This window comes from Astatotilapia calliptera, chromosome 10 (genome assembly GCF_964374335.1).
Source record: "Astatotilapia calliptera chromosome 10, fAstCal68.1, whole genome shotgun sequence".
NCBI classification, from domain to species: Eukaryota; Metazoa; Chordata; class Actinopteri; order Cichliformes; family Cichlidae; genus Astatotilapia; species Astatotilapia calliptera.
Genome location: NC_137431.1, coordinates 27,718,502 through 27,742,288, shown reverse-complemented (window position 1 = coordinate 27,742,288; position 23,787 = coordinate 27,718,502). Strand labels below are relative to the sequence as shown.

Sequence of the window (23,787 nt, the reverse complement as noted above, 5' to 3'; positions counted from 1 at the left end):
TCTATTTACTTTCATGCAGTCTTCTCTTTATGGTAGACTGGGGTATTGATACGTCTACCCTCCTGGACAGTGTTGTTCACTTGGTTGGCTGCTTTTAAGGGATTTCACTTCATCATGGAAATAAATCTGCGATCATCCACCATTGTTGTCTTCCGAGGACGTCCAGTTCTTTTTGCTTTAATGAGTTCATCAGCACTTTCTTTCTTTCTTTCTTTCTTTCTTTCTTTCTTTCTTTCTTTCTTTCTTTCTTTCTTTCTTTCTTTCTTTCTTTCTTTCTTTCTTTCTTTCTCAGGATTTACTAAACTGTAGATTTTGCCTATCCTACATTTGTATCAGTATCTTGGATAGATTTTTCTCTTTTCACAGCTTAAGGGTGGCTTGTTTCACATGTGGTCAAAGAGCTCCTTTGGCTGCACTTGTCTGTTCACAGCAAAATGTTCCAAATGCAAAGACAACCCTTCAGATGTACCTGTACCTGGTCTTGTAAATGACTAGCTTAATTATACATTTCATTTATTTTTTTTATTTCTTTAACCACTTAATGGGAAAACTGGCTGAAATTACCGCACCAGCCTCACTTAAAATGTGGAGTATCAATATTGTAAACAGATTTTTTTGGGAATGCCCCAAATTATTCAGTCTCTCGTGTCTAAAAAGAAACCCACCTTGCAACATGTTCATTCTAAGAGAAAGACAGCAATGCACGTATAATGATCTCCTCATATTTGAAGACAGATGCACTTTGTGAAGAGCTGTTTAAAAAACTTCAGTGTTGAAAGACTTGTGAGGCAGCTCGTCTCGGCTGGACTCCATCCATCTGTGTCTCCTTGAAATTAACACTCTAAATGTATTTCTGTCAAAGATTAATATAATGAGTTACTTTTTCTTAACCCTGGCAACACTAACCTGTATTTTGGAGAAAAGAAGCAAAACTGACTTTTTGTGTGGAAAAAATCGTTTTTGTTTAGGATTTTATCCCTGATTGCCAAGACTCGAACTAGAACTTGCCTAGAACTAGAGTCAGGGTTAGGGCTGGGCTGTCACGTCTTAAGCAAATGTTGACCATTCTGAAGCAGAGCGAGGTCTTACTGTCAACTGAAGGACATCTTTTACAAACAGCAGTATCTGATTCTCTAGGAATTAGACTGGGTTGAAATAACAAGGTTATTAGTTTGGACTGAGATGAACAGTGGTATCTGTATACATAGTTATTTGTCAGTTGTACTGCATGTGCTCAGAAGAGGCTCTATACTGTAGCGTACACGTCTGCCTAATGAGCAAAAGCTCCCTGGTTTTATCCCGGGAAAAGACACAAATCCCTTTGGGGTTGTGTCAGGAAGGGCCTCAGGCATAAGAAGAAAATCAAACAAGCCGAGCTGCCTGTTGCGATGACCCCTTGTGAATAAAGGAGCAGCCGAATGTAGCTTTCTACTGTATATTTTTAGCACACCAAACAAAACTGCGTATCACATGGGTCAGTATCACTAATGTGCTAAATGGTTACAAATCTACCCGTTAAAGAAGAATGAAAAAAAAACCCAGAATGTGTAATTTAAATATAACGAAAAGTTTATATTTAAGATCCATCTGCAAATAAAGTTACAGTACATTTCATTGAACTGATTTCCTCCAATTCTGTATGTCCACCTTTCTGCATAAGGACTGAATTGATCCTCCTGGTCATAACTGACACGAGTTCTGCTGAAAAATCTGTGAAGTGTTGCCATTTCTCGCAGACTTCACCTCTCAGCTGCATTTTACTGGAGGGGTTTTGTTACTCTTGCTTCCACCTAAAAAGAACTCAAAGGTGTTGTTTTGGACTCTAAAATAAAAAGAAACAAACAGTAATGGTTATCTGTATTTATGTTATGTAAGAGTAACAGTAAGGTAACACATAATAGGCTTGATTCCTCTTTCTCTAGTTCATTCTTGGAATACATACAAATAGTTTGAGTTAAAGTATATCATTTACTGTGTTAAGTAGAGCTGGTGCTGGAAATTATACACTGAGATTAGTCAACACTCAATGCATTAATGAAGCACGGTACTTGACTTTTCATTAAGTATTAATTTTGTTACCTGGCTAACATATTGCAAGTGTATTTTTTAAAAAATATTTATGTATATACGTATATCTTTTTTATGTATATATCCAACACTCCAGCTTTACAATACAATTTAGCTGCATAGGGGTATTCTGGGTTTATTTTTGTACTTTCACCTGGCTTGTTAAGCTGCTGTCACAAAAGCCTTCTACCTTGAACCTTGCAAGCCTCCAGTGGAAAAATGATCCACTGCTCAAGAAGCTGCAACTGTACCGATCCTCCACGGGAGAACAAGGCTGTGTGTGTGTGTGAACGCCCTTCTTAGCCCTTTTATACAAGTAGCTGGGTAGGTGTATATTTGAAGTAGAACATACTGTCTTTGCCTTAGTGAGTGGTAATGGAAGCATGTATGAGTAGATTCATGAACATAAGTATTTGGGAAAAGAATAGAGAAGAACAGGCAGTCAACATGTATTACTAGATTTTGTTCCTCAAGCCAAACAGATATGCACTTGTGACAGTAGGTTTTATGGTAGGGGTAAGATGTCTGTTTAATTAGTCTAAGAAATAGTGAATCTGGTTAACATGGAAGGAAAATTTTGACATGCATTACAGGGTTACCCTCCAGACATTCACCAATGGTCCTAGCAGACCTCCTAATTATCAATATATCAGTGGCAATTCTGGAATAATTCTTAATTTTAAAAGCCAATTAAAGGAGTGTGCATTTTCTTTCTGGCAATGGTGAAGTTCTCATAAGATAATGCAAAAATGGTGCAATATCCAAGTCTTGCTGGCACAGTGATCACCTATTTAAAATCTTATCAGCCACCTGAATGGCAGTTTCCAGTTGTTATCAGGCCCAGATATCACCCATAAGTGGCCTCCTCTGGCTCCTAGTAGATAGTTATTACCTCATTCAGCATCAGTCATTCTGCCCCGCTGAACCAAAGAAAAGGACAACGTGCTTCAAGGTTAAAACGGCAACACAATTCTGCACTGGGAGAAGAGAGAGGCGGCAGAGAAGTGGCAATAGCCTAATGCTCTAACGTGACTTTTTTGGCTTTTCTTTTTAATCTTTTTAACAGTTTAGATAGGTTGAGGCACAAAGGAGAAAAAACATACATTATTTAAGCAGATCTTATAAAGTCACAGTCGCTATCTTACGCCAACATTTGCCACCAGATTTAGCTTTCCTACATAATCATGGCATTGCATGTTTATCACTCATTACAGTGAATGGATAACAGGCTGGCTAAAACGTAGAGCATGCTGTCTTCTTTTATGTGTGGAACTGATAATTGATAACAGCCTTTCGATGAGCTGAAAAGTCCCAATTCAGGTGTGATATTAGCTGTTGCCAATGTATATTTTCCTATAAAACATAAGTCAGTTTGAGCAGAAACCTGCCAGCTGTGTTTTTACTACTGCTGACTTCGAATGGAGCACAGCAGCACTCACATAATAAAAATGTCATTGTTTCATTGAAATATCACCATCTGTGCAAACGCTAGATGCTAACAACAGTCTGTACTAAAGGGTCGTATGTTTTACTCTGCACAGAACTAAACTACTGAAGATTAGACTGAGTTAAATACCAAGCATTCTTATGCTACTCTTGAAACATCTTTAGACTGGTTTTTATTATTTAAAGTAGCACTGGGAATAGACTTCAGGTAATCACCGTCAGAGGTTAAGAGGACCCCTGATGACAATGGTTGCTTTTGTCAAGGAGAGGGGGCTTCATGAAAATCTAAGTTCATGTGATATATTCTGAAGCTTGACAAAAACAAGAAACCAAAAGACACTGGCCTGTTGGTGTCTCCCAGTATTATAGAAGCGTAACACTGAATTGCTGAATTAGCCCATAAAATGTACAAAACAGTGTTTTTCTGCAGAGCTGCAGAGGCAGGGATGTAAAATGAAAAGCAGCGCAGTACTTGCATCTCATGGCACTCGATTCCACTTGAATGAAATTGATTAAACTGAGTAAAAATGTTTACAGAAAGCATAAGAGCTGCTTTTGGTGAACATAAAGTGTAACTGAAGGACGACCAATAGTCAGGCTCCTCGCTAAAAGTAACTGGAGCAGGTTTCAAAGCACTCTTCTTTTTCTGTCTCTTTACTCCTTCTTGCTTTCCATCTCACACTCACAAAGATAATCCACCATTGCGAATTCAGACTGCGATGGCAGATGTGATATTTTGAAGGGGGCAATGTTGTTTGGAAGCAGCCTAGTGGAGGTTATGTCATAATGAAGCAGTGCAGCTGCAGCGAAGATGCCTGGGAGGGATCACAGAAGATCAAGGAGCCTGCGTCAAAGACGAACACCTTGCCCTTGACAGCCAGCTTGTGGGAGTCAGCTCACCGTGGCTCGGCACAACAGCAGATAAATACCAAGTTCGCTTTAGCATACGCATGAGGGCTTTCTGCGAGCGTGCCCTTGTATAGTATATAGAAGGTGCATTTTGAAAGGCGATGAATGAGGAGGGAGTAGTAAATGTGAAGGAGGGCCTGGCACTCCACCTCACCGGGTGCTTGGATGTCTCTGGTGAGTCATAAAGTATAAACCATTAAGTAATGAGTGTATATAAACAGTGTGTTTGTGTTTATGCATAGAGTCTTAACTGAAGACAAACACCAAAAAATGAACAGAACTGGATTTACACACTTCAAATGCAGGTTTGCACTAGATTTGCAAAGCTGATGTATGAACCTTCCTTTTTTTCAACTTTGAAATAAAATAGTGAAGGCTGTGGGAAACTTTATGTATAACTACAAAAAGTAACTAAAGCCAAATGTATATATATTGCAGGACTGATATATCAGCCAGTCTTACCCATTCACACATATGTAGGTTTCAGAAGGCTAATAGAAACAGTAAAAAAGAAAAAAAAAAAGAACCGGAAGAAACACCCTTCAACTGTGTTATGAATGTTGATGTTGAACAGTTTGCCCACCAGAGGGCACTGTGCAAATGTCTTGTTGGTAGCAGAACATCATGCTGATCCGAGCATGTTCTGTGTGTCTGACAGAGAAAAAAAATAATGGCAACCACCAGTGCTACCCCTCAGCTTTCTAGTAGATAAACCTATGGTATCGATTTCAAAATCATACATCGTTCATTCAAAATCAACATGTTCTCAAGTTATCACATGCACAAGATTTTCAGAAAAGTTACTCTGACCTCAAGGCCAGGGTCACTTATATTCGAACTCGTCTGAGATTTTTTGTAGATATACCTACGGTATTAATTTGAAAAAGGCTATTTGAAAACTTGACCTCTGAGCTTGTAGTCGAGGTCGCTGATATTTGAACTTGTAAGCACTTCTGTAGAAACACCATTAAAAAATGGGTCAATGAAGCAAGTTGTATAAAGCACCCTGACTGCTCACAGTGAAATAAGGAAAGAGGAACTTTAACAAAAAATGGACCAAAGTAAAGGGCTAAAACCTAACAGACTATAATTTAATTGTTACTTAAACTATAATTAAGGGTTATTTTACTGTTAACAAACAATTTGCTAGTTGATGTACATCCCTACCCTCACTATGGTTACAAGCTCTGGGTAGTGGCCAAAAGAGTGAGATCATGGACACATGTGGTGCAATTTAACTTCTTCTGAATGGTGGCTGAGCTAAGGGCTTATTTGTGACTCACTACACCTCCTGGGTATCTATTTATGATGCCTCCTAAACACCTCCTAGCTGAGGTGTTTCAGAAATGTCCAACTGTAACGTCAGACCCAGGATGTGTTAGACTGAAGCTAGCTTGGAAATCAGGTTTCCCTGATTAGACTGTCTGCATGTTCAAACACGCGTAGTTATCTTTAATGGTGACTTTAATTCAAACTGTGGTGAACTTTGTAACTCAGTTTTTAAGTGCTGTACAAATAAAGTTATTATTATAATTAATATCAAAAAGGCAGTGCACACAATGTGTGAGCTGTGCACTGTAATTTTTTCTAGGGTTAAAAACAGCCAACGAAGGTAATAAAGGACTTTTTCACTGATACTTCTGTCTTTTATTAGCCTGAATTATCATGACTTACATGTTAGCAAAAACAGCTCACTGCCATCAAACAAGGAGCAACCGTTTGTCTTTTCCATTGGATGAATTTAATAGTGATATTAATACTTCCTTTCATTGTTTCTTGGACTTATTTAGCTGCTATCTTCCTTTTGCTGCTAAATATTATATTTACCCATTCATTGGGCCACACACAGACATAGAGATTTGTTGGTGCCCCCCTGGCAACCATGGGTCACTAGGAGAAAGATGTGTGTTCCTTGACTGGTTGTCAAGTGGTTTGCTGCCTGTTGGTGGCTGAAATTGATCGCATCAAGGTATGCAGAGCTGCACCAAATATCTCCAAGTGGTTGTTTGGTTGGTAGAAAGTTTAGGAAGTAGCTAACAGTTTGCACGCCAACTTGACTCCAAACATTTGCAAACTACTCGCCAAGTGGTTGTGAAACTGTGAAAAATGTGACACAAAGTGGAAATGCACACCAGCCACCTATAAAAGTTCAAGTTTGTGAGTGTTTGCAGATAAATCAAGTCTTCTCTGCTAAATACAGGTGACTGCGACAATCTGACGAAGAAAATAACAAGGTTTTGGTGTTGTACTGTAGTAGTACTGTACCTGTTTGTGACTAATGCCACCTAATGAAAGATGACAACCTCCAGCAACATCTTAGCAACGTATTTTTCCCTAGCAACAAGAGGCTGTCAGGGGTCAGGGACTGGTCTCTATGTCTGAGTGACTAAAGCCTCTCACTGTGCTACATCATTCTTACATCAGTGCATCATCTTTACTGTTTTATGATAATTATAGGTACTGCATTGGTCTCCTGTTAGCATGGCAACATCACTGTGTTGCATCCCACAGCGACCGCGGTGATAAATATATAAATCTTAGCATTAATGCATTATATTGTTGTTTGTGAAGCAGCAGTTATTTATACACAAACCTTTTGGAAATTAACAACCGCAAAGTCAGCTGTTTTTCTTTTTTGTCTTTAATTACAGTATTAGATTATCATGTGGTGGAACAACGATACGAACTGTGAGAAAGACACAGAGCGTTACTTTCTCTGCTCAAACACTCACTCAGCTTTTGCTTCAAATGTTAGAGAATGCATCTTTGTTCAGTGCCAGTGTGTAGGAGGAAGGTTAGATACACACACACACACACACACACACACACACACACACACACACACACACACACACACACACACACACACACACACAACCGGTCTTGTTTGGGTCAGGCTGAGAGCGCAAGTGAGTGGAATAGTTGCCAAAATAACTCCATGTCACTGGTGAAGCCACTGACTGTGTTTTTCGGGTAATTTAGAGCGAAGCAATGTTCATGATTGTCCTCTGACACATTTACCTTGTTGCTCTGATTATTCAGGTATGACGACAAGCACTGTTGTGATTGCAGTGTACGCTCTTTGTTTCTGAAAGTGATTCGAGTGCGACACAGCCATGCATCTCTGTCAGCACTGATGGCTGTCCATGGAAAGCAGAGGACTACAGCTCTACAGCTCATGTCCTGTCATCCGTGCGGCCTTAACCCTCAGAAATAAAACGAAATCAGTTTCTGTCCTCACAAGTTGAATTTATATAAATATACCCTCCCTAGGGCTAATTTTTGGGCTTCAAAGCAAATGTGTGCCTTATAGAGTGACTAAAAACGTATAGTATATTGCATTACTTAGACAGGCTGCGTTCAACCAACTACATAATTTGGTTAACAGGACAACAGAAATTTGGTTGATATTTCTGTATCTGTCTAAGCATCGTGGTGGTGCAGAAGTTAGCACAGTGGCACCAAACTATAAATATACTATGAGACTACGCTACTAGGGGTGTGCGATATGACCAAAATCTCATAAGTCATTTATCGTCATGACATGGATAAATATCACAAGGAAAATTTACATTTTCTGTAAATTCTGTGAATCTCGGGCAACTCGACTTGCATGAAGTGTTTCCACCTGGGCGTTGAGTACATGGAGTCGAGTGCTTTGACCGATGCCTGAAAACATACATTTTTAGACATAAGTTGTAACGGTGTTCTGACAAACCATCCTACTTTGGCAAAACGTCTTACCGTAAATAGTTTATGTACATTTCTGCTGTCACAGAGTAATTCCAGCACAAATTTAAGTAGGTATGACGGTTTGCCATTTAACTTTGCCCATCAGAGTACTTCATTTTACCCGTTAAAGTACGCATGTAGGTAACATTCACAAAGGTAGCATGGTTTGGCACTTAATTTTACCCATCAGAGTATGTTTCGTAGGTGGTAGAAGAGGTTTGCCGTGTTCGAGTCTGAGGTGGGGACCAGTTTCATGCATAATTTGCATAGTACAATTTTCTGGTCCGTGTCCGACTTTTCATAACCAAACCATGTGCATGCTACAGAAATTTGGTTGACATTTGCTACAGCCCCTTGTTTAGAAATAAGGTCCTCGATTGGTTTTAACCAATGAGTCATTGGATTTGACTGGTCTATCTGTTCGTCATCATTTCGGTTTATTTTGAAAATTCTCAACAGGATCTTCAGCTTTATTGTGAAAGGTTTATGTGGAAAATAAGCAGACAGCGCCGGAGGCACACGCTGGGTTTGCCGTCTTTGTTGCTAACGACAACGCGTAAAAACAGTCACTTATCTGTCCGTAGTGTGGTTACATTTAATATAAGAGAAAGAGATAACTTCAACAAATTAATATAGCCCCTACAGCAACCATCAAAACGATGAAAAAATATTGCCATAAACAGTTTATTTTGCGACACCGCAAAACAATTAATAGCGTAATATGAAATGATAGATGATTTCATATGGTCATCCGATTTATATCATTATATTGAACACTCCTATACGCTACATGTATGAATAAACATTTTTTTGAAATTGCTAATTTCCAAAATTGCCACCAGAAGTTCAAGTCTAGTGTAAAAGTACAAAAACATTCGGTTAAGGTTGGGAAGAGACTTTAAAAAATACATTGGAGTTAGGGATGCACGATTTTGCATAAAATGAGAATCACGATTTTTTGCCTTAGAATTGAGATCACGATTCTCTCACGATTTTCTTTTCCAATATAAATATTTATTGCACTTATTAACTGCACATCAACTTCGTAACAGTTGAAACTGAACATAAAAACAATAAATAAACATAAAAACAACAAATGTCTCACGTTTTGTTGTTGCCGCAAAATGTTGTACTGCTTGAAATTCCGTTGTTTTTTCCCTGCTAATTTTAGCATCACGTGGTATAAGGCTCCGCCCTTGTCATTTGTTGAGCAGGAAGAGTGAGCGCTTGTTTTCATGCAGATTACGTCCCAGATCAAAATGCGGTACAATCGTCGTCGTCTTTTTTTTTTTTTTTTTTTTTAAATCGTTGTCATTTGGAAATGAGATCGCACATAAGTATGAATCGAGATCGCGATTTTCTAACGATTAATCGTGCAGCCCTAATTGGAGTTAAATTGAAATAGGTTGGAGTCCAGATCAGAATCTTTTCCTAAACTTAACTGCTTGGCCCAGGGCTGGAGGGAAGCTAATTTTCAGTTCAGGAGTTTTAGGCTTAAAGCAGTGAAGGCAATTAGAGGTTACAGTTCAGTTCTTACTATCCTGTAGTTTTTCCTTATTGATGTGTTTCTTCTCAGTTTTCTCAGCAAAGTCCTGGTTTGGTACGCTCCAGTGTAACCACTCACTATCTGTGCCCCTCTCTCTTTGTCCCTCAGCATGTGTTTGATGGTAAAAGGGGGAAAAAAAGCAGTAATTAATAAGCAGTCAGTCAGGGCAGCTTTATTGATTAAACAACTTTAATCCATTATTTATGTAATAATTAGATTTTAAAGATTTTTATATGGAGCTCACTGGGTTTAAATGGGCTATACATACAGTATAAAGCTGATATGACTAGACTTATTTTTACTAGCACAATTTATCTGTTTTAGTTTGATTTTTTTTTATGTAAACACCAAACTATCTATCATCCCTGTGTGTGTGTTTAGTAAACGACATCATTTCATATATACCGCTTGCGCTGGTATTCTACCTGTCCTCCACGGCTAATTGCTTTGCCATCATCGCTCTCAGCAGGGGACTGCATTTGTTCAGAGGCTACAAAACTATTTAATGAGCGAGACATTTTACTTCACGCACAGATTGTTCTTTAGGATTTCTCTGGAGATCACTTTTTTCCTTTGAAATTACATTTAAGGCAAATTCTATGCAATATTTAGCTGCATAATTAATAGGCCATTTGACTCAACCGGGCATTTTTCTTGGTGACAGTTTGACAACACCATATTTAATAATAATTACCAGACGTCATTGTCCCTCACCAGTAGCTGCGTGCTCATTTGTTCTCCTGAACAAGTGTCTGTGATGGAACGACTAAGCTGCATGGGCCGGGGAGCAAATTCCCTCAGGTGGCAGCAGTCATTTGATCTATTACCATCCAGAGTCTGTGGTGTCACATCTGTACAAAGTGGAGCATGTAGCCTGCTTTTAGAGCAGACTAACCAACATGATGAATGCTAAATCTAATTTTGCGACTTTATTAAGTGACCTCAGTGTAACCATACAAAACATCCTATTGTTGCCAACATAAAAATTCTACCAGATATGGTCCACGTCGTCCTTTTTTCTTTTTAAATGTAAACTGCTAATAAAATTACATGCAGATTAACAAGCATTTCCAAGATACAGCTTGAAAAGTATGAAAACTGCTAAGAGCAATGTGTATTTTAAGAGCAGGTCACCGTTTCGCATGGCGGCTTAAAAAAACACAAAGAAACTGGCACAACAGAGGAGAGAACAGAATATGTCCAGCTAAACACGGCTAATTAGAGCTGTGACACGATAATTGGGGAGGATAAGAATAAACACACAGGTCATTAAATGTTTAGGGGTATGAGCTGCTTTTATTGAAGCAGACATGCTGAGAGCTAAACACGGTGGATTATACTAACTTTGTTCTCTATTAATCTGGCTGCAGACATGTGGGTCAAACTTAAAGTAGCTGCCCGGAAATGCAAATAATGTAAGAAGAATATTAATTAATGTCACGCGACGTCATCGCTGGATGCTTTTTATGCTATTTAGTACATCACATGCAATATAAATGAAATAAAAGAGCATGTTATTGACATTGCTCTCCGTGTCAGAAGAGCCAATGAAAAATAATTAATATGAAATAAGCTCAAATTTCACCAGCACAAAGTGCCTAATTTTTAAGGAATACTGGGCTTAATAAATATTCCGCTGTGGCAGATTCCTACATACAAATCTAAAATACAAACTGCTTTAAAAGTGGACTTTTTCTGCTTTTCCATGAAGTGCTGTTTGCAATGCAAATCTTTGTACAGGGAAGGACGTTAATTCTCGACCCAATTCATTCTCTGAAAGAGACCCAAATGCATCACAAACTGTGGGCTCTAACTTGTGAACAATGCAGTGAAGGGTCAGAGGGTCAGATTAGGTTTAATCTTTTCACACCGGAGTGCGTCTGCTCCTCTCCGTCAGCCTATCACAGCAGCTGCGTTAGTATGCAAAGCCAACAAACCATGTGTGTAATTTCTGCAGAATGTTGCAGAGAGCAGTCAGGTGCTTAGCTGCAGTTCAACAAGATGAAAGACACATCTGCAAATCTCACTTTTGCAGAGAATTCTGATGCCACTGCTGAGATTGGTTGACACACAGCATTTCTTTTCTATATTGAAACGCTGGAACAGAATCGTTCCTGATTATCCTGCCCATGCAGGATGTCATCTGTCTGATAATCCCCCCCCACATCCGACCTGCCAAATTTACCCCGGTTATAATCATAAGTTACAATAATGAACAAACAATCTATTTTTATTATAGCACTCAATTGATTGTATATTACAACTGGATACGCAATTCAATTCAATTTTATTTGGCACCTTGAATTCAAACACCCATAGAGCATACTGCAAATGTGCGCAGCCAGTTGTCAGCAGTAGATTGTGGTCTTGATCCTGTGCTGTTACGTTACATAGCAATCCAGTTAAATTCATCTAAGCAAATTTGCATCTCCTCTAGTTAACAGCAAAGCATCCTGGTATATTTCAGGATGATGTCAGGCTGTAGAAGCAGTAAAGAACGCAAACAAGCTTTCATCAGCTAAAGCTGCTGGTTGTTTGACGTCTCTTCGATAAGCGATTGGGGTTTGTGATTTTAGACAACCATTTCTAATGGTTGAGAAACACCCAGTCCTTAAGAAACTCCATCTAAAAATATTGCTTACTCGGGTGAAGGGTGAAGTTGGGTAAAGCAGCAGCGACCAGACACCAATGACCCGAAACATGTTAGTAAATCTAATATAGAAAGAAAAAATTGTGTGTGCGTGTGTGTGTTTGGGGGGGGGGGGGGGTAGTCCATGAGTCAACACAGTCAGAGGCCAGAAGTCCAGAGAGCCAGTCACACGAAACATCCTACAGCAGAAGAGGAATTGTTCCTGAACTTTGTAAAGGCCTGATCTGCTGCCATGGGAAACACTTTTTTGAGGTGTTTCCTTCTCGAAGGAGGTTTGACCAGTTATTAAATCTGAAGGTTCACTGACTTCTTCCCACAGCAGCGGGAATGTTTAAAGGAGGGGAGCTGAACTCAATTTCACTGAGGTCCACACTGGGGAAGGGGGATCACTTTGAGGGTCAAACATATGTGAATTACTGTTATTTTGTTTAATTTTCTGAAAAATTAAAAAAATATCTTAATATTGTTGTATTGTATGTTCCACATAAAGGCTTCCAAAATAAATAAAAATCAAGAAGCTGTCTAACCGTGGTATATCCCATGCATTATACACCCTAGTCTTCTGGCATGAAATCTGATGCACATAGAAAATGTAAAATACTGCTGTTTTTATGAATGTTCTCTTTAAATGGACAACCTGACTTAGTCATTTACTTTGCTATGACTACACTTGTCCTAATACCTCCATCACTCCAGATCCTCCAGAATTTGTTTGTAGCTCCAAGCCTTTTATCGTTACACCACAGACTGTCCCGTGCCTGTAGCCTCGTATTTCTGCTGTTGCTTCATTCCAATACGACAACGCACAATATACAAGATTGTCTCCTAGCATCTCTATTTCCTCAGTAAAAACACACAACTAAGTCTAACACTACTGCTGAAATCATCTGCCATCAACCATAAGCTCGCTTTAATTACTTTTGAGAAGGAGCGCTTCCTGGATTTCGACCCACTTCTCTTTGAGGTACTGTTTGGAAGTGACACGTATAGGCTCAAAAACTCCCAAAAGGCACCCCCTTTTCAAAGTAAAACTAAAATTCCTTTATTTTGATGGAAAGGTTGTGCAAAGAAATTATTCCATGTCGTGCCGGATTTAGTTGTATTCACAAAGGCTAATCGGCTAGCTCAAACAAAATGGAAAGAAAGGTAAGTTATTAAATATCTAAAATCTCCAATGCACTACCCTATAAAAACTAAAAGCCTGATTCTACCCAATGCTTGAATACTTAGCAACCAAAAGCAACAATAAAGTCCAATCAGCCTGCTAAATTCATGTTGGTATCTCATTATCAACTCTCTTTGGCACATCGCATTGTAATGTAAAAACGCTGACATTTAAAACTGAAATAGGCATCAGCTGCTTCACTAATTGATTTTCTTTTACAAAAAAAGTCAATTTACTTTCTTACATCAACACACTCAAACACACAAAAATATAGCCTAATTAATAAAGAATGGCAGTGAAGTCATTCAAGGTTGTACAACACTCACGCCTCATGTCTCTGAAGTAGATTGTCTGTCTGTTGGGGTTGAGCAGCTGGATAACGGAGTCATCATTGTTCTTCACCCGGCAGCTGATGATCGCCATCTCTCCCTCCACCACGGTCACGTTGTCTGTCACCAGGTTCTGACTCACCACTGGACAAAACAAAGACACAGAAATTACGTTAGCATATGTACATATATACTGTACTGTAACTTCGGTCGTTGCTGTGCTTTTTGGAAGTCGAATTTCCCAGAGGAACCCACCCGAGGGATTAATAAAGTTCTATCTTATCTTATCTTATCTTATATATATATATATATATATATATATATATATATATATATATATATATATAGATCTTCAAATATCGAACAGATGATATGTAATTCTACTTTTTTTGACCAACTGTTTTAGTGCAATGCAATATTTAATGAGTCAACATTCAGCAGGTGGTGGACCAAGCCAGCTTAATATGTGTCCAATAAACAGGAACTGAGAAAGCTGGGAAACCGCTCAGCAAGCCCACGGGCTGTGAAAAATTGGTCACAGGCGTCATTGGTCATCAGTAGCCAGTTAGACTTCTGCGCTTCCTTGTTTCACAAGCAATATCTCTGCCTGAAGAATGAAAAATGGATTCTTTGTAGCTACTTGGTTTGAAAAACTACAGTAATAATGTCCCAGACTTTGCTGTGGGGTAGCATCTATTGTTGTGGCTGATGGTGGACCTTGAGTGGCTTTGGTTTATTTCTAAATGATTACCACAAAACCAACACTTGGCAGCTTGTCAGTGGTGGGTGCTAGTTATGTTCATCCCCGCAATATTTTTTATTGGTGAGATACAAACACACACACACATGACTGGATGCTCCAGGCTAAATGGAAGCATGGACAAACGATAACAGGAAGTCAAAGCACAGAAGAAGTCAACAAATCAGGAAAACGGATAACTAACTTTTTCAATATGATAGTCATGTCTCTGTAAGAGAATAAAGCACCGTCAGGTAGAGGTGTGGAAGGGTCTGCAGGAGCACACATTAATGTACTTTTACTTGTTAAGCACCTTGGCATACCCTTGGTTCTTAAGTGTTCTTTATAAATAAAGTTTATTATTATTATTATTATTACTTCTATCAAACCTGTTTCCTAGAAATTACATTGTACTGCAACAGTAGCTGCATTTTTAAGGAAGCATAATTGTAATCAAATTAGTTTTTCATTAGCATAATGAGGAAATGTTTTTAATTAAGACATCTGGCAAATGGAAAAAAAATGTTGATAGTGAATATTCTCTGACAACATTTTTCCTTTCCCCCCCAAAATGTCATTTCTTGCATTACAATATCCAGTTACAGCAAATATGCAATTGTTAAACTTAAAGCCCTTAAAAGACAGCAGTGCATCTGAAAACATAGATTCACAGATTTAATTGCAGCTGCTGACTCCTACCTACGTTAAGGGATTTTGTTTCTAACTCCACATACAGGCTTTGCTGTCACCACCTCCAAGCAAGTATGATGAGGTTTATAAATATCAGTCGTTAATTTAAAAAAATGCCTCTGCTTAAAACTGGGAAATGGCAAAAAGCAAGGTAATGGTCAAACATTTTAGCTATGCTTTATAGACAAAAATACTGGACCACAGCTCTTAATCTTTGGATTCAGCTGTTTTCAGTCAGATCCCTACTAGTGTACAAAATCAAACACTAAATTTGAGTGTCGTAACAGGATCCCGACACAGCTGCGAGTTGCCTCTTACATATCCCACGATCAACTGTAAGTGGTATTATTGCAAAGTGGAAGCATTTAGATAGCTCAGCAATTAAGAGGCCAACCATGTAAAGTTAGAGAGTGGGGTTGCTGAGTGCTGAAGTATATAGTTGACAAAGTTGACAAAACTCTGCTGGCTTTGAGTCAGCTATAACTGGCAGTATAGCTAAAGGCAACTTAAAGAAGCACATAAGGGCTATAACCACAAACTTCAGACAGAGTACATATTCAATTTCAACTCCCATCCACAGCAGGCGGAGACAGAGTTCCAGTTCATTACAGTCTATCAATAGTAAAGCAGAAATTTACAGCCTGAAACCACTAACAACAATGCAAGGCTGGCTGAAAATCTCAGCAGCTTCTTTGCCTGGTTTGCAAAGGACAATAGAGAAGCCAACTGGGCTTGACCGAGTACAAGGGCCTGATGGAGTACGGGCCTGTGCCGACCGGTTTACAGGTATATTTAGCTTTCGTCTTATTAACTGTATTATTCTGTTGTTACACATGGCTATCAACCTGTTTACCCATTCAAACACCATGACTAAAGTCAAATTGTCTTGTTGAACAGTGAACAGCATGATGTGTTTTAAAGGTAAGTGCAACCACACCTTACTTAGCACAAAGAGCAAACCTTCTGCTCAAAACTTGGTTGACTTTTCCAGCTGGTTACCTTTGAAAGTTTGTCTGTCATTGAGACTGAGCGAAAAAGCCTTCAGGACACTAGAAGGCATTACATCTACACACCTTCCTTTATAACAGCACCACGAACACTGGATCTATATACAGTAGGAAGCATATCATGAGCAGCAGCGAGTGCTGATGACTCCATCTCTGTGTTTATACAAGGGCATTAAGGCAGAGTGTTGACTGTAGGTCACCTGCATTTTGGAAGTGCTCGAAGCCAAATGTAGTACTTGTGCAAAAGTAGAAAATGGAGTAGAAAAATGAAGTGAAGCCTGTGAGGTAGTTCAGTTAGTTCAACTCGAACTGCACTGTTTAATACACACCCACTCCTTTCACATCATATACCCAACACACCCTCTTATATGGTGGTTTATACTGGAACTGCAAAACTGACATACACTGAATTTTTGTCTCCCGTTTTTGACCCCTCTATGCCAACAGAATCCACCTGTAACCGGGTGGTTATTTACTCATTACTCTCAAATTTCTATATGTCATATATGTGTGGGGAGTGACAAGCTTGAAGCCTGCACCTCAAACGTTACCTGTACTCTGCTGGAACAGAGGAGTGAGGCCTTTTTTTAAATAAATATATATATATATCAGACACACAGGAGATGTAAGACTGAAACAACACAGCCCAAACTTTTTCTGTGCTGACACGGTTAAGGACAGAACAATAAATACTTCATGCATCTTTCTGCAGAGTAGCTGTGGGTAGCCTCTTTGTAAAGTTACTACTGTACACTGGTGAACTCAGATGAACTCGGTGCAGACACGCCATGATTGAAGGCCTATTCACACCCTGCAGAGGGTGTGCATGCGTGGAACATTTGCTGCTATACGGCACTGCATACATCTCCTCAGACATTACTCTGTTATGTATACTGTTCCACAGAATATTCGTGTTGGCATGGTGCAGCTCACCTGAGTGTCAGCAAGGATACAAGATCCATGGTTTTCTTCCACTGGGACACACTAGACCAGATAAAACAATAAACTGTCAAGCCTGACGCCCAACATATGTCAGACCGGACTATTTTCAGCCTGATATTGTGCAATCTGAGACCATCATCACCAGTCTCTGCTGGCCAATGCTGCTTTTGATTAGTTTTAATTTAATATAATGAAGGATCACACTGCAGCAGCATCGCACCTAATAAATATGACAGCTATTATAAACAGTTTAATAAGAGGCTACAACTTCCTAATGGGGTTGGGAGTTTCTAGTAAATTATTTTTATAACTATTGAATTTATGCTTAATTCAAAATGAGAGCTGCTGATAATGTGCGAAGTTGCTGCTGTATATGAATACATCACATCGGTATGCGGGGCTAAACAAATGTAAAATGCACCAATAAATGAACGCTGCTATTGTTGCTCCTCCATTCCTCGCCATACAAAGGAGGCTGCTGTTTTGCCATTACTCTGATTGCAGTTCGAGAAACTATGGATAAAGTGTTTGAACCCCTCCCCCCCCACACACACACACACCATCACCACCACCAGCCCATACTTCCCTCCTACATGATGATGAAAATAGAATCACAAATATATCTTCTCAGTTAGGCTAAAAGGGCCGACTCAGGGGTGGAGTGGGGGGGTGAACAGTGAAGGAAACTGAAAGAACACAGGAAACATCAACTGCTAATTTGCATGCCTCAGTTGTCAAGCACCTCTAAATATCCCTGCCATTTAGAAGACAAGGAGGATGAGGTGGGAAGAGAGAAATTGCATCCTCTGATGCTGACAGATAAGGATAGACAGCTTAACAAACGAGATTCAAATCAGCATCCCTCGGTGGCCTGAACGCAGCCCTAAATAAATGAACCGCACTGTCTTTAATATTCAAGACCGAACCTCATTTTTCAAAGATGTTGCAGAGGTGGGTGGTAGGGTGGGCATCTGGTTATGATAATACTACTACTACTTGCGTACTACAAAATGCATTTCAAGACATCCGCTGAAGGTTACAAGGCAGCAGCAGGGTGCTGCAAGGTGCCTGCTAACTTGCGTTGTAAGTCACTGGAAGTAGCAGGAAGGACTTCAAACGGTGGCTGTCTTGTCAGCTGCTTAATTGTTCCTGTTGTGCAAAATAAACAAGTCTGACATGCTGGAAAACGGTGCAGGGAGGTGGAGGAGCTTTACACTAATTAATGGCCAACAACAACCATGTGCCACAGCCACCTACGACACCACCAGAGGAGCTTTAGAAAAGTAGTCCTGACATTGGAGTGGACAACGGCTGTAAAAATCTAGAAGGTGACGTTTTGTTTTTCTTTTTTGCTCAAATGTTTAGAGAGGGAAGTGTGTCAGAAGGTCACCGTGAAGAACCAAGTTATTCTCAGGTGCTTAAAGTTTTCTGGTTCCCTGCTCTTCTGAGTCCAAACTTGAAGTGATTTGTCCTGTGGAAAGTATTTACTTCTTTGTGAAACGGAAAAAAAAATGTCTGTCTGTTTTGATCATTTTATCATAACCGTGTCACCCGTTTGAGCCTAAAACAGCTGTTTGGATGTCACCGTGACATATGCATCAGAGTATCTTCAGGTGATCGTGGAATAAATATGCAGATTGGCCGTGTGCTTCCTCAGTACCTGTGAAGGATTTATATAATGTGCCCGTAAGCCCTTTTTGATGTGTGATAACTCATCAAGAAGTGTGACAAGTGTTGCAGCATCACGATTACCAAGTGAGGGGTAGGAGTAAAGGACTAATGATACCCTGCCTTCAAACAAAAGTCTCACACTGAAGCTTTTAGCGAGGTGCATTTAGCTACCACTGACAGTCCTGCAGCACAGTATGACAACAGTAGGAGATAAACTCTCATAACTGAAACAGACATTATGATAATGGCACATCAGAGATGGTGGGAGTGATATGTAATTGCTAGCCTGAGCTGCACTTAATGCATTTCCTCCAAATGTTTAAATCCATCACTTAATTTGCCTTTTCCATTAAAAAAGGAGCTCGTGCGTTTAGACACAAATAAAAAAAGCACTATTGCCATCCATTTGACCGCCGGACAGATGAAGAGACCAACAGTGTAACGACAGAACCCGAGCAAACAGCAGACAGAAGTCAAACACAGGTAAGCAGTGTTGGGGATTTAATAGCAGTAAGCAGTTGAGAGGCACCATGGGAAAGTTGGAAGGCTCATTTCTTGGTCAGTCTCACAGCTTTGTTAGTATTCAGCAAAGCTTGCGAGTGCACATCTTTCCTATTTCCAATGCAATATATGACATATACTCGGAATAGTAGAATAATCTGCATGAATCTAGACCAGGGAACTGCCACTGTATAGGCATAAATCACTGCTTTATTGACCTGATATTCTCAGGCTTCACAGTCTGCAGCAGCTGCTGGAAAGTATAATATGATTATAGGAAAGCATATAATAATGACTGGAGAGCTCACTGACAATGATGAAATACTGTATGGTAGATTTTTGTTGACTGCTATCCTTTACATCCAAAAGATAATGGCTTTTAATAATTAAAAAATAAAAAATCAACTTAAAGGCTTTTTTGGAATGACAAATATAAATGAGCTTTATTCTGCTTCATTTGAACAATGTACCTTTCTCTTGGGGACTGGTGGAAATTACTTAAATATCCCTTTGGTGCTTTCCTAAATGATTAAATATTTCAAGAGTCTGCTTAAGAGAAATATTTTAAATGAAAACTTTAAATATCTGAGAAAAGCAACTTTAATTTCAGCTTCAGCATTACTTAGGAGGGCAATTTCACTGCTGGCTCATCACATACTGGCGATAAATGCACTCTGTACCCACTTTGTGTGATTTTAAATGTAAAGAGCATTCCTAAAGACTTCAAGAGACACCACTCAGTGTCTGAGATAGAGTCTGCCAGTGTCTGAAGTCAGAGGCAAATGTTGTTTCGCTGGTGTCATCACTGTTGCTGCAGTAAAATGGCGAGAAGCTGTGGTTATGTGTTTAATGTTGTGAAAAGAGGCATTTTGAATCCAAAACATTATCTTTTTTTCTGCCACTGTAAAGAGTAAAAGTCAAAAAGCAAGACTGTGATTAATGCTCACAATGTCTGCAACAAATGCTGGTGTCACGACAGGAAAAACCCAGATCAGAAACTACAGCACGACCAAAAATGACTGTGACAATATGCAATGAATTTGACTCGTTGGCAGTGACCAATCATTGTGGTGAAAGGCAGTAAGACAGTCAATCTGCTATCAGCCAGTTTGTGCTTGAAGGGGTTCAAGTTGGTAATTACAGAAATTATACAGTGAAAGTATTATTATTATTTCATAACCAGAAAACAAACAGTTGCAACACGTTTTTTTGAGTCTCATACCGAAAGAGATGCATCATGAGCAAGTTGTGCTCATTAGCACAGACTGATTGATTGCAGTGTGATGGTGGCGTGTCTGAGAGTGATTGCAGTCGGTCTGAACCGTAACTGTGCAGAGAAAGGTAGCCTGTGCAAACACCAAACAATCAAAAGTGGTTGCTGTTACAGCCTCTGGCCTTGGAGGAAGTGGGCCGGCCTTCCTGTAAGGAAATTCAAGGGTGCCGGTCCTCATAGAGCATTGGCTGCTGGGGGATCCTCGGCATTCAACGGACCAATGACGCGGCTGTCCGCGACTACAAAAGGCTGGCGATTCTTCACTTGAGGGGGACTCTTTGTTGTGAACAGACTGTGTAGGCTGTACCTCCTGCCTCTGCACCTCTGTCTATGTGTCGCTGCCCTTATGATTAGTGTTCTTTGTATTTGAATGTGTTATTTGAACGTGTGAGAGTACGTTGGCTTTATTTACTTGCCTAGTGAGTCGCTTCACAAACGGTTTTCAGTTTCGGCAATAAACTTTGTTTTTTAATCTGATCGTCCTGGCTTTGGGCTCGTTTATGTTACCTCCCCTGTCGCATAGCAGAGCCGGGTTGTAACTAGAGGATTCACTGGGAAACCATTGATTTTTCCTGGTCGGAAGAAGGTTTGCGTCCTATTTTTTGCCAAATGTGACTGAGAAACAATACAGATTTTTGCATGTTTTGTAGATTTTTGCAACCAATAAGTTATCCCAGAGCACAACCTGCACTGGTGAAAGGGTCTTCAGTGTGTCAAAATATGATCAATCCTGGTCTTGACCAAGAATTACTAAATGTGACAAGTTGGGAGGGCAAATGTGTGGTACTGGGACACTGGATATTGTATTAGACCACTGTGTGCTGAACAGGGCATTAACACAAATATTTGTACTGACCCACTACCCGCCCCCTGGCTCTATCAGCTAACTAATGTTGCAAATATGGGAGATACATAATTATTTGGAGTACATTTGGAGCACAGTGTTGTTTCTAGTAATGATTGTGGTAGAAGTGATGTCTGTGCAGTGGAAGGAATATATAGGGTAATGCATGTGGATGTGTATTGATAAATGTCTGTGCTATTTTATTTTTCAGCCTCATTAGAGAAGTCAAACCTGTAGCCTTTGGATACTACTGCATGTGTAGTCTGAGCAATAACTATACCTTCAGCCAAAGCTTGAAATACAACAAGTATGCAAAGCTGCTACATGAAATCTGAACAATAAATCAGTGTCACATCATCTGTCCTCTGTACCATCTAAGAGTGTTTCCTCAACGTGTCAATGTATTGTAAATGGATTGAGCAGATGTGGAAGAGGAGGAATGGGGGGGGGGGGGAAAGAACACCATGAGATAACCCCAAAATTACTGGGAGGACATGCAGAAAATCAACGTACAGCTTGGATACAGAGACTTCATCCTTTAATCAGCACTCCAGGAAAAAACTTCAAATTCAGTATGGGCCACACTTATGTTTTTTCATTGCGTGTCCTTTTTTTAAAGGAGGGCAAATAAGAAAAGATGGAGAAAAAATATTTTGACTGCAGGGCAAATCACCTGATCATGACTACCTAATGAACTAAAAAACTCCTTGATGTATTCTGATGTATTCCCAGGTTACTTGTTACCTGAATAATCTTCAAACATTACAGATTCCACCACAGTAGTTGTGTTTTAACTGCATATTAATAGCTCCACAGGGTTAACTAGTATAAGCAGGTACATCTTAGCAACAACAGCAGAGCATACAGACATTAAATCACACCAGTGACTATCCAGAAGGTCTAGAGGGGTCTATAAATAATTTTTATGCTATGACAAATGCAAACAAATATTTAAAATAGTTGGAATGTGTCTTTTAAGCTCTAGCATGAACTAAGTAACATGTACATCTAACATTTGCTGCTTTGTCAATAGCCAGCAACATATTTGGCCCATGGCACTGAGAGGGGACAAGATTTAAGCCCGTGGCCATCCATGTCAAAAAGTCAGAGCAGCCAATCCTAGATTAAAGTTGTCAGACAATGACACTCCACACTTCACTGTGCAAAGCTAGCCTCAGGCCCAAATTCACTAATACTGCTGCGGAAGAGGGAAAAAATGTCATGTTCCATTTGCCGAGGCTAACAGCTGCATATTTCCATTTGATTCGGAAAGAATTGTATGCATATTAAGTTAGGTCACAGCGATGGCCACCATGACAGTGATGACGATTATCAACGGAAAATTAAACCCACTGTAATGCAGATATCAAAATGCATTGGAAAATGATCTTGGATATGTTCTTTGATTCACTCTCTGAGAATCGGTTTGTAGATTTTGTTCTGTACATAATGACACTTGTATACGGGATTGAAAGATAAAAAGGTTGCTGAAAAGATCAAATATTAATCCAAGAATCAGTCTGTCGATGTATCTTTTTTTCACATATCAGCTCTCCCTGTGGTGATATTAGTAGTAATAGTACTGCTGTTGCATTTTTTATCAGCTCCGGTATTAAACATGCATTTATTAATGCCTTGTTTTAGTCAGGAACATGATGCAACGTACAGTAATCTTATACAACACGGTAAATTTTATATATAGTTATATATATTTAACATTTGTGTGCCGTGATGCTCTCAGCACAGCTTGCGATCACCGCAACCAATCGAGAGATATTGATTTCCCTTTGACATTCAAAAGGGCTGCGTGTATCTGAGTACATGCTTAGTGAACAGCATACAATCATTTTCTTCTATTTTCTTGGTGAGGTTCCTGCTGATAAAATGACAAATCTTTGTGCACTGGCCCATACAATATGCGTGTGGGTGAGTGTGCTTTTGTGCGAGGCGCAGAGAGAGTGACCGTGTTCGTGTTTTGCACTTGCTCGATGCGAGCGGTCCTGTCTGATTACATGTTTCCACAGATGCGCATGAGCACGATTGATTATGAGTGTCTGTGTTGAATGCACAGAGATGATTTCTGAACATGTGTATATAAGTACAGCGATATCAGCTCTGAGGTCATTCTTTACAACCATAATCAGTACAGATCAAAGACGCTAATGATGCTCAAGGAAGTACTGCAGAGCAGTCTCGTTTTTTTTTCTCCTGTCACAAGTAAAAATGCAAAAAAGAAAATGCTCAGCAGGACAAGAAATAGAGGCACATCCATGTTC

At 39.6% G+C, this 23,787-nt stretch overlaps 1 protein-coding gene across 6 annotated transcripts in view; it reads right to left on the bottom strand.

Moving 5' to 3' along the window:
• Positions 1 to 23,787, bottom strand: part of cadm1a (cell adhesion molecule 1a) — a 465,861-nt gene that overhangs the window by 108,150 nt on the left and 333,924 nt on the right. For all 6 annotated transcript variants that reach the window (XM_026182491.2, XM_026182490.2, XM_080307311.1 and 3 more), the window contains one exon: positions 13,842 to 13,988. In XM_026182491.2, coding sequence (XP_026038276.1) covers positions 13,842 to 13,988 — 147 coding nt within the window. The remainder of the gene's footprint in view (positions 1 to 13,841; positions 13,989 to 23,787) is intronic.